This window comes from Sorex fumeus, unplaced genomic scaffold (assembly GCF_029834395.1).
Source record: "Sorex fumeus unplaced genomic scaffold, SorFum_2.1 ptg000030l, whole genome shotgun sequence".
NCBI lineage: Eukaryota > Metazoa > Chordata > Mammalia > Eulipotyphla > Soricidae > Sorex > Sorex fumeus.
In genome coordinates this window covers 19,957,337-19,969,655 of record NW_026606087.1, presented here as the reverse complement: position 1 = coordinate 19,969,655, position 12,319 = coordinate 19,957,337, and the positions used below count along the sequence as shown (strand labels likewise).

At 46.3% G+C, this 12,319-nt stretch overlaps 1 protein-coding gene across 2 annotated transcripts in view; it reads right to left on the bottom strand.

The window, feature by feature from the left end:
- The window catches only part of UVRAG (UV radiation resistance associated), a 311,864-nt gene extending 300,130 nt beyond the window's left edge, over positions 1-11,734 (bottom strand). For both annotated transcript variants that reach the window (XM_056116060.1, XM_056116061.1), the window contains exon 1: positions 11,397-11,734. In XM_056116060.1, the coding sequence (XP_055972035.1) occupies positions 11,397-11,513 (117 nt within the window). In that variant the 5' untranslated portion in view covers positions 11,514-11,734. The remainder of the gene's footprint in view (positions 1-11,396) is intronic.
- Between the last annotated feature and the right edge of the window lie 585 nt (positions 11,735-12,319).

Here is a 12,319-nt window from a genome sequence, read left to right as displayed (position 1 = left end):
CTCATTATTTTTCAAAAAAGTCTGACTGCATCTATTAGTACATCCTAAATACCAGATATTTCAATGGAACAATAAGCATACTCTTAAGTGCTGGAATCTGATGCTCAATTTTCAACCAAAAAACATACTTAAACTTTTCAATGCCTTAAACTTTTCAATGCCTTAAAGTTTTCAATGCCTAGTAATATTACCAGTAAATGAGGTCTATTAATAATCGGAGCCAAATATTACGCAGAAGAAAAAAAATTTTTGTTTGTTTGTTTTGGGGCCACACCCAGCGACGGATGGGGCTGACTTCTGGCTCTGCACTCCGGAATCTGCTTGGAAGACCATGTGGGAGGCCAGAGATCAAACCCAGGTCAGCCATGTAAAAGGAAAATGAATGCCCTAGTCACTGTACTATCTCTCTCCCAAAAGAAACCCTTTGCCATTAAGAAAATTCAAAATTACTAAATGGCAACTGCTTCAGAAATTTAAATAAGAACCAACACTTGGCTGCTGATATAGATTACAGAGGGTAGGGCACTTGCCTTACACACTGCCGCCAGGGCTGGATCTCTGACACCCCACATGGTCCCCCAAGTACCTCCAAAAGTAATTCCTGAGTACAGAGCCAGGAGTAAAACCCTGAGCACCCCTGGGTGTTGGCCTCCGTAATGAGAAAAAAAGAACCAAAACTTTTCAAATGGAGTATTCAAAAAAGAGTCGTGGTGAGGCGCAAAACAGGAAGAGAGATCACTTACACTACAAAGGAACATTCTGAAGTTTCACTCTCATTCAGGCCACACAGGAGGGCCGGGGCGGAGTCTGAGTGTTCCTTTGGCCTGTAAAAATAAGTTATAAAATGCAGCCTTCCCCTGTTTTAATTTCTAACCTAAAATCCTAAAGCCATAGGGCTAATGTGTAAGAAAACAGAGGGAAGTTTAAAGAACAAGTGGCCAAGCACAGACCCAGGAGATGATCAAGTCAAACCCACCAGCAGAAACCACAGTTGCAGAAGCTGAGTTGAGATTTGTTCAACTGCCCTAAATCCTAAAGGGCCAGGAGAGATGGACCGAACCTCTGGCCCTGCAAGTAATTCCACCTCTGAGGATTTCAGATTTTTCACCTGCAAAATTTATAGGATTCAAAATTCACATTTCCATCTTGAAACGAAGCTGGGCCAGAGTACAGTAGATAGGGCATTTGGCATCTGCCTTCACAGCTGACCCAGGTTCAGTATTCAGCACCACATATGGTCCCCAGAGCCCTGCCAGGAGTGACCGAGTGCAGAGCCAGGAAGAAGCCTGGATGGGTGAGGCCCCAAAACAAACAAAAAATAAATAGACAATAAAATAAAATACAAGGCATTAAATAAATTCAACTTGGGAGCTAGAGAGAAAACTCAAGAGGAAGAGCGCCTAACTTGCATGTGAGGCCTGGGATGGAATTCTGGCATCTCAAAAAGCAAATCAACTTTGAGTGACTAAGCTGTTGCCTTATCTGTGAAGAAAAAAATACTCTATTCATGCTTTTCTTAGAATTTTTGGGGGGTGGAGGACAGGAGGGAAGGTAGATTTCTGGATCACACTCCTGGCTCTGTGCTCAAAGGTCTATCTTCTCAGTGCTGGGGAACGATATGTGGTTCAATTCTTCTGGGATTGAACAGGAAAAGGCTGCATGCGTGGCAAATTACCTCTCTCTCCTGTCCTGGGCATTTTTTTTCAATTCCACATAACAATGTTTTTATAAGCCGGTGTTCTTTATAAACGTACATCATATTCTCCATGTGGTTTTGAAAATGTTATTATTAGAAAGTGATGTTTTATTTTTTTTCATTCATTACACCAATTCTGTAGCGGGCAAGTTTTGCCTAAACATGATTTTAGGAGTAATTCTTTAGCTTGTATTATATAAAGATTTTTAGTAGTCATAGTAATCCAACAAATTCAATGCCTGATAGTTGTGATTAACCTCTATACCATTTTGTTTTGAGGAAAATAAATGCATTTTTTAATTTTACCTGAAACCTTACTAATATCACTAAATCTAAAACAAACTTTAAAATCTGAACTGTTTGGGGGGCTGTGATGATAGTACAGTAGGCAGGGTGTGTGCCTTGCACTCTACCAACCCAGGTTCAATCCCCAGCATCCCATATGGTCCCCCAAGTACCAGGAGTAATTCATGAGTACAGAGCCAGAAGTAACCCCAAGCATCACCAACTGTGGCCCAAGAAACAGAAAAAAAAAAAGTTTTAACTGAAATATGAACCTTTTCAATTCCTCTCAACATAAATTTTCTTGTACACACAAAAGTACGTTTAAAATGATAAATATTTCTTCCCTAGAAGTATACCTGACAGGTAAAACTATGGCTGATCAAATGCACACATGTGGAAACAAAAAAAAAAAAAACAAAAACTTTAAGAAGAAATTTCACATATACTCAGGCCCAAGTTATTAATTTCAATTCTGTTCTTAACTCAATTTCACTTCTGAATTTCCTGCCACACTTGTTAAAAACTGTAATCCCGTAAAGAACTCTTAAAATAAACACTGAATAAGAACACAACTTTCCCTTTCAGCAGAAAACATTTTCACAAAAAAAAAAAAAAAGAAAGAAAATTAAATTTCTAGTGATCTTATCACATAAAAGTGATTTGACACTGAATGCCCTGAACAAACACGATGACCTCGGGGGCTGGAGTGAGAGTACAGCGGGTAGGGCGTTTTGCCTTGCATGCAGTAGAGCTGGGTTCAATTCCTAGGATCCCATATGGTCCCCTGAGCACTGCCAGGAGTAATTCCTGAGTGCAGAGCCAGGAGTAACCCCTGTGGATCGCGAGGTGTGACCCCCCTCAAAAAAAAAAATAGCAAACATGATGACCTCTTCATACGTGTATTGCAAACCATAATGCACAAAAATAGAGGGAGGCTGGGGATGGAGGGTGGGGTATTGGAGGATGGTGGGTGGGAAATGGGGGACATTGGTGGTGGGAAATGTACACTGACGGAGGGATGGGTGCTAGATTATTGTATGACTGAAACCCAACCATGATCAGCATTGTAATGGTTTATCTCACGGATATTCAATACAAAGATTTTTTAAAAAGAAAAAAAAAGCAATGTGGAGTTCATATCTGCTTCAGTCCGCTTAATCAGTGGCTGAATAAATAGCAGTATCCCTACATTTAAAAAAAAAACAAAAAATGATTTGAAGTCCAGGGACTAGAGAGACAGTACAGCACGGTAAGACACTTGTCTTATATACAGGAAGTCTGGATTCGGTCCCAACACCCAATATGGTCCCCCAAACCCCACAAAGTGAGATACCAAATCATAGAGCCAGGAGAAAGCCCTGAGAATCACCAGGTATGGCCCCAAACAACAACAACAACATCAAAAAGCCAGGGATGTGACCATGTAACTCAGTGGTGAAGAAGATCCCTTGCATGTGTGAAATCCTGGGTTCAAGACCCACATCAAAAACTAAAACGGATTTTAGAAAGTTGTTATTTTAAGTTCCTGAAATTTTTTTCACACTGTTTTATTTACAAATGCCAAAACAACCCCCCAGAATGTCATTTATTTTATGTCTTTTCCGTCAAAGGGATCAATAAATTCCCTGGAACATATGTTCCAGTAAGACACAGTAGTCTCTCTATCTGCAGTGGCCTTACCAAGAAAGCAGATCTTTTTAAAATATCATTAAATAAGGGGGGCAAAGTGATAGCATAGCATGCTATTGCCCTGCACACAGTCAACCCAGATAAAACCCTCAGCATCCCATATGCACCCCCAACCACCATGTAGAGTGATCCCTGAGCACAGAACTAGGATACGGTCCTATCACCCAATGTGGCCCAAAAAAAACAAAACAACAACAAAAAAGAATCAAAATAAATATCATTAAAAAGGCCAGAAAGATGATAGTGGGTAAGGCGTTGGCCTTGCAAGTCGCAGACCAAAGTTAGATACCAGGCACCCTGAGTCCACAAGGAGGGACCCTGAGCACAGAGCCAAGAGTTAGCCCTGGGCACAGCCACTTGGGGCAAAATAAATAAATAAACAAAATATTTTTTAAAAAAGATAATTAGGGGCCAGGAATATGGCTCATTTGAAATCCTGGCATCAATTCTGAGTACCACAAAAATATGAAGAAAACAGTGACAAAAATATGATATCTAACAGAAACATGTTAAGGAGAAAACAAATATTATAGCTGGAGCGATAGCACAGCGGGTAGGGCACTTGCCTTGCACGTGGCCAACCCAGCCGACCCAAGTTCAATTCCTCTGCACCTCTCAGAGAGCCCAGCAAGCTACCGAGAGTATCTCGCCCACACGGCAAAGCCTGGCAAGCTACCAGTGACATTTTCAATATGCCAAACACAGTAACAACAAGTCTCACAATGGAGACGTTACTGGGCCCGCTCGAGCAAATTGATGAACAACGGGAGGACAGTGCTACAGCAGCTAAATAAAGCTTCACACAGCTTTTATACATGTGTCATTGTGTGCATTTCAATACCATCTTCCTTGCTCACTAGGCTATAAATTGCTTCAAAGAACTAGAAAGGCCCACATCTAAATGAAATTAAAATATATATATGCACACTGAGTTTCTAGTATGTAAGCAACACAGTGCTAGGTACGGATGCTATAGTAAATAAAATATGAAGCATGACTGTCGCAAACCTTGAGGTAATGCAAAATGTTCTACTCGAGATCCCCATTAAGCGTGGGCACCTTCAGGGCCTGACATATAGTACAGCAGGCAGGGAGCTTGCCTTACACAGAGTCAAACTGGGTTCAATTCCTGGCATCCTACATGGTACCCCAAGTCCACCAGGACTAATTCTTGAGTGCAGAGCCAGGAGTAATCCCTGAGCATTGCTGGATGAGGCCCTAAAGACAAAAAGTGGGCACTTAAGGCAACTGGGAATCAAAGATCCAGATTGCACCCCCATCTTGACATTGGGTGAGTCTAAGAAAGTTCCCCAGATTCTAAATTCCTCATCTATAAAGGAGAACGGCTACTGATAGAAATGTACATGCAAGGGTTGAGGGGATAATACAGCAGTTAGGGTACTTGCCTAGCACCCTCCCGATCTGGGTTCAATCCCAGATACTCTGTATGGTCCCCTGCATATCACCAAGCTTGATCCCTGAACTCAGAGTCAGGAGTAACCCCCAAGCACTGCCAGATGTGGCCCAAAAACAAAAAGAAATATCCATGCAGAATTCCAAATACCTCAGGAGAGACTGCTCTCAAAGGAGAACATAAATCCCCCTCCTAAAGCAGACTGAAAATAATAACTTCTTCCAAGAAGACAGTAGGAAGAGGCTGGGCCAAAAAAGGGTAACTTTACAACAGACAAACACTACCTCGGCCTGAGAGGAGGGTTAGCATCAACAGTGATTAGTCGTGTTAATAATATGTATGCCTGGAACTGGAGAGCCAGTAGAGCAAGTAAGGTGCTTGCCTTGTACATAGCCAACCCAGGTTCGTCCCTGGCACCTCAAAGGGTCCCCCAAGCCTCGCCAGGTGAAATCCCAAAGGGCCAAAAGTAAGCCCTTAGCGCCTGTTATATAATCAAAGTGGCACTTTAATCCTATGGCTCTAGCGCAAAAACCCAAACCCCAGAGGTCAGAGCAGAAGTACAGTGGGTAGGCATTTGCCTTGTATCAGGGCCTGACAGAGCCAAGAGTAAGCCCTGAGCACAGCAGGGTATGACCAGAAAAACAAAACAAAAACAAACATCCAAAAGCTGCCCCCTCCCCTCAGCCCCAATCTTGGGTGGGAAGGGGAGACAGGGGACTGGGGAGGAATCAAACTAATTCTGTAGCCAGAGATACTCAACTAGAAAGCACAGGCCTAGCAAGCATAGGCCCTGTGTTTGATCCCCAGCACTGGTTAGCTACCTTCCTACCCCAACATCTCTGGGTGCCCTAGTGGTCCAAAGCCTCAGGTCTGCATCACAATCTCCAGGCAGGTGGTGAAGCCTTTTTTTTTTTTTAAATCGTGCTCATTTTAGTAATGATGCATCCTGCAAAGTATCTGATCTATATTCCAAAACTCTCATAGTCATCAAAACACAAAGTCTCTGGGTTGGAGAGCACAGCATGGGGTGCTTGCCTTACATATGGTCGACCCCCAGCATCCCATATGGTCCCTCAGCCACCACCAGGAGTGATTCCTGCATCGCAATGCCAGGAGTAAGCTCTGAGCACTGCCGGTGTGGTCAATCTCAAGAACTATCACAGCCAAAGTTGACTACAGGAAGACAGGAAAATATCAAGAAAATAATAAATTGGTATCTTTGGGGTTTTTTTGTTTGTTTGTTTTGCTTTTGGGTCACACCCAGCATTGCACAGTGGTTACTCCTGGCTCATGCACTCAGGAATTACTTCTGGCGGTGCTCGGAGGACCATATGGGATGCTGGGAATCAAACCTGGGTTGGCCACGTGCAAGGCAAACACCCTACCCACTGTGCTATTGCTCTAGGCCCTAAATTGAATTTTTTTTTTTTTTTTTTTTTTTTGCTTTTTGGGTCATACCCGGCGATGCACAGGGGTTATTCCTGGCTCATGCACTCAGGAATTAATTACTCCTGGCGGTGCTCAGGGGACCATATGGGATGCTGGGAATCGAACCTGGGTCGGCTGCGTGCAAGGCAAACACCCTACCCGCTGTGCTATCACTCCAGCCCCTAAATTGAATTTTTTGAGGGAGGGGTTAAACCAATCTATTTAATCAGAGGACCTCTATTTTCAGCTCCAGAGAACCAAATTTTCCTGCAACTGTATTTATGAATAAATAGTAGTTCTTTTCTTTTTTTGGGGGGGGGGAAGGGCAGGTGGTTCATACTGGCAGTGCTCGGAAACAATTCCCAGCTCCTAGTATGGGGGGTCATTTCAGGCAGTGCTGGGGGATGGCAACCCTTTGTAGGGAGTAAAATGAGACCTCTAGAAAAGAAAGCATGTGTTCAGCTCACTGAATTCTCTCTCTAAACCCAAGGTTCATTTTCTAAAGAAAATATACAAAGTTTTATCACGCTCTCTTTTTTTGGGGAGGGGTTTTGGTTTTCATTTTTGGGCCACACCCAGCAATGCTCTGGAGTTACTCCTGACTGTGCGCTCAGGGACCACTCCTAGTGGTTCTCTGGGAACCATTGGATGCCAAGATTGAACCCTGGTCAGCCAATGTAAGGTAAGGACCCTACCCACTGTACTATCTCTCCAGCTCCCAGCTTTAACACACTCTTTTATGCAATAGTGGGGACCAAATGTAGGGTCTCTCTCTCTCTCTCTCTCTCTCTCTCTCTCTCATACACACACACACACACACACACACACACAAGCTCTACTGATGAACTGCGTCCCTGGGCCCTAACTTTTACCAAAGACTTAAAGAATATGTGACATTCCACACCCCAAAAACGATAGCTGAAGAATTACTAAGTAGTCTCCCAAGTTCTGAGTACCAAAGAAACATGGTTAGGTTATACTCCCATAAGTATATTTATACTTATCACATAGGTTATATTTAGATTATACCTGGGGAAAAAAGAAACAATCTCAATGAAACTTTTAAGGACGTATTAAATGTCTGCATCACAAAATGTTATTTCAAGATTCTCAAATCTAAGGGTGTGAAGGAAGTTATTCTTCAAGTGAGCTATGTCACTAATTATAAACCTCAACCAAAAATTAAAGAGCAAAAAAGAGTCTTCAAAATGCTTGACTAGTTTATGGTTAAATTACAGGCAAAAGGAAGCAAAGATTAAATTGTAGTTCTACTTGACAGTCAAATAACTATTATGAACTATAGTTAGCATTCACACATGTAAAGGTTAAGGAGTTGCTCTTGTAAGATAAGTGGCTTAAATAAGACAGAAATAATTCAGAACCAATAGTTTTGTGAGTTTTCTTTGAGCCTCCCAAAAATTAATATAATAAAGTCATTAGAAAAAAATAGGACTTAAGAAAACATGAAAGAAATGAGTTCATAATAGCAGAAATACTCTCTATCCCAAAATGAAAATGCTGTATCCTTTAGAATGATTATTCTCAACCAGGAGTAATTTTGTCCCCTAAACATTTGCTAAAAACTGATGACATTTTTTGACCAGATGCTGCTGGTATACTGTGGGTTGAGGTCTTTGATATCACCAACTACCCACACAAAATATCAATACTATTGAGGTTCAAATGAGTAGGAAGGTGGGGGAACCAACTAATCTATATTTTTAAAAATCAACTTTATCACAGAATTCCTAAATCGAGATTTAGAAATATTGACACCTTCTCAAATAGCATGGGGTCCACTAAAATAAAACAATACATCAGCTCCTCCTGCCACTGACGCTAATTTTTACAGTTCTTTAAAATAAAACTGAATTTCTACTGATCTGTCACTGTCTCTGTCCTCCCGTTGTTCAACAATTTGCTCGAGCGGGCCCAGTGATGTCTCCATTGTGACAACTGTTACTGTGTTTGGCATAACGAATATGTCACGGGTAGCTTCCCAGGCTTTGCCGTGCGGACGAGATACTCTCGGTAGCTTGCAGGGCTCTCCGAGAAGGGGTCTACTGATCTAAATCTTGCAAAAGTCATAAGCACAAGACAACACAGTAATCTGATAAAATAAGATTAAAATTTGCTAAAAGGTCAGGGAGATAGCTCAAAGGGCTGGAGCACATGCTTTGGACACAAAATGCTGGGTTTCGTCCAGAATAAAACCAGTCTAGAAGTCCAGTGTTGATCCCCAGCACTCTATATGATACTTCAACCCTCACCTGGAGTGACTCCCCACCCCCAGCAACTGGCCAGGAATAGCACCCCACCCCACTCCACAGTAAACAAGACACAAAAGACTATATTTTGCATGATTCAATTTATATCTAGTTCAAGAACTGACAATAACTGATCTGTTATATTAGGAATCATTAGGAATCTAAAGGAAAGGTAGAAAGAAGAAAACATAAGGCAGAATTCTGGTATGCTAACAACTGCGAATTTTGCACTGAGAGCCACTCCTGGCGGTGCTCAGGGACCAAATGGGATGCTGGGGATTGAACCCAGGTCAGCCACGTGCAAGGCAAATGCCCTATCCGCTGAACTATTGCTCCAGCCCCGACTGTGAATTTCTTAACTGAAGTAGAGGTTATATAAATGTGTTTAGGACCTTTGTGTACTAATAACTTATGTACTAATAATAGTGTACTTATGTATTCAAATAACACAAGTTTTTGTGTTTCTATACATAGATACGTAGGTTATATTTAGATACACACACACACACACACACACACACACACACATATGCGCACGCTAAAAGCATGAGCATTTTGACCCAGAAAGCTAAATGAATGTTAATTGCAAAAGCGTTTTTATTATACAGGCTGCCTTCCAAGAATTCAAGAAGGATGACACCCACAAAAAAGCTGTAGAAACCATACTCCCCCATGCTCTACCGCATTCAGTGTACACTTAGCCACTATATAGCTCTCGGCACAAATCCAAAAATTTGACAAACGCTCGCAAATGCAGCTGAATTTATTCCATGGACAGTTTGTTTAGATTATTTCCCCCAGTGTTAAACCGTGAACTGGTATCAGAGGACAAGCCCAGAAAACAAATGATGCTTTCTCTTTCCTAATCCCACATTTTCCCAAAGCTGAAACTAAATCAAATCCCTCTTGGCCCTTGACTGCTTCGGATTTTCTCCTGGCTGCTTGTAACAAGGCTCACCATACATCCAACTACACACAAGCAAAAAAAATAATAATAATAATAATGTTCACATGAGCCCAAAGCTAGCAGCCCCCACTACTCCCTCTCTTGCCCTTATTGCTTTCTGGCCAGCACCTCATAAATACAATCTAAATTTCACTACCCTCAAAGTCATAACATTCTCCAGGAGCTCCCTACCCATTAGGACCACAAAATTAAGGTATAAACATTCCCAATCTTTTGGGGGGAGGAGAGGGAGAAGAAGGAGGAGCTCTGAGGTGCCCTGGGGCTGCTCCTGATGGGAACTAGGCAACACAGGGCAGAGAACCTGGGTCTCTCGCATGCAAAGTATTGGCTTGGGCCCCTATTCTCACTTCCCCACAACCCCAGTCCTTTAAATCACAAAGTCCTGTTTCTGCAAACAGCTCAGCGGCCACCCCTGTAGGGGTATTCTCTCCCACCCTTAGCCCTTTAACACTCCACCTTTGTCTTGCATTCAAATCAAGCCCACTTCCCAACCTTCACTTTTCCTGGGATCAATCTCCAGTACCACACAGGGATGGGAAGCTGGAGGAAGGGTCCAAAGGAACTGGCTCTGTCTGTCCTGCATAAGGCAGGAAATTAGCGAAGACGGTTGCTCAAATCTCCAACAAAATGCCCGCAGGCACAGGCGACCAGGGCAGACGCCAGATTCTGCAACCGCGACCAGCCACGGCTTGGGACCAGTGATTGCACGCCTGGGAGCCTGAGTCCCCGGCGTCAGAAATGGGGGCCCATAAAACAGCCATCTCAGAGCTGTCGGCATCCGGTGCCAGGCCAGACAGGGGACCCCGCACCGGGCACAGGGCCAAGCATGGTCGCGTCTCAGTCACCGGCTTCCATGGGGGTCTCCTCTTGGAAGGAGCAACCAAGAGAGCGGGTGGAACGGATTTTCATTCACTTCCACCTAACCTTGCTGCAGAGTCTCCCTCCGAAAAAAAGGCCGGGCGCACGTGCACGACAAAGTTGACAGAGCCCCAAGCCAGGTGCTTTCTCGTCCGAGATCGATGCACGATGCGCGCTGCAGGGCCCTGATAAGCAATAACACATCAGCTCCTCCAGCCACCGACGCTCACGGGAGGGGGGCGCGAGAAATAGGGGGGTGGGGGGGGGGGGAAAGCCCCTTAAAGTTGCTTTAGAAATTAAAACAGAGTAGAAAGTGGGGAAATACAACTTGGAGGTCTGGGAATTCCCAAGGAAACCCCCCTCCCCAGGTCCCCACTTGAAGACGTGAGAGGAGACGAACGCTTCGCAAAAAAATAGAGAAAGTCAAGGCTGGACGCGCAGCCGCTCCCTTCTGCCGCGGGGGAGAGCGGGGGCTGCGACCCCTGCGAGCCGGGAGGAGCCGCTTCCCGGGTGTCCCCGGGCGCCGGGGGAGCGGCGGCGGGTCTGCGCGAGGGCATCCCGGCTCCCGGGGGGCGTGCGACGGGCGCGGGTCCCGGCTCTCCTCTCCCCGCCCTCCGGCCACCGCTGGACCCCTGCCTCGCTCGACCCCGGGGCGCGCTCCTCGGGCTTCCGAGTTGGCCCCGGCCACTCCGCCGGGTCTCCGGGCTGGCACGCAGTTGCGCCCGCCGCCCGCCAGCTCCCGCCCGGGAGCCCCCCGGGAGCCCCCCGGGCGCCGCGAGCCCGCGGACTTACCTGCTGGGACCGCAGCTCCACAGGCAGGGCCCGCGCGGCAGAGCCGGGAGGCAGCGCGGCGGCCGGGCCCGGGGGCAGCGGGGGGACCGGGCCCCCGACAGACGCTGAGGCGCTCATCTGGAGCCCGGGGCCGCCCAGCGGCGGGGCCCACGCTCCTGCGACATCCGCCACCGCCGCCTCGCCACGACCCGCCGAGCCCCTGCGGCCGAGGAAGCCGCCACCTGCGAGGCAGGGCTGCTCCAGCCGCGCTCCGGCCGCCGCCGCCGCCGCCGCCGCGGGCTCAAGGAAGAGCCATATTACCGCAGTGCAACCCCCTCCGCCCCGCCGAGACCCGGCTCGGTCATTGGTTCCCCTCCAGCGGGGGCGGGACCCAGCGGCGAGTGGCGGGCAGGCTATTGGGCGGAAGGCCTGTCCGTCGTCGTCCGGAATTGACTAGGGGAGGAGGGACCCGGGGACGGCCTCAATCGCGTCTGTCAAACCGGGGATGGAACCTGGGGCGGTGCTTCTTTTTTTTTCCCCCCCCTAAGTCTAATTGGTTCTTTCACGACCGTGGGGCGGGGTCTCCTGCTGGACTTGCGAAGATCATTGCTCCAGGTGGCTGTCAATTAGGAGTTTAAGGAGAGAGGGGCGGAGTCTGAGTAGGTGGGGAGCGCGCCCAGGCGCTGGTGTCACGTGCAGGAGACAGGAGAGTCACCTGATTAAGAGAGCGGAGCCACTTCCGCCCTAACCTAGTTGCCATGGTGATCAGCCCCACCCCCCCCACCGGAGGGCGGGGACGCTCTGGAAGGTAGCTGGGTTCGGCTGGCTGACCCGCAATTGTGCGCGCTAGAGTTGTCTTCGCTTGAGGTGCTGCTGTAAACCACTGAAAAAGAATGCTTTGCGTTTCGGAGGGAAAGCAGCACTCAGAAGGTACTGGACCTGAA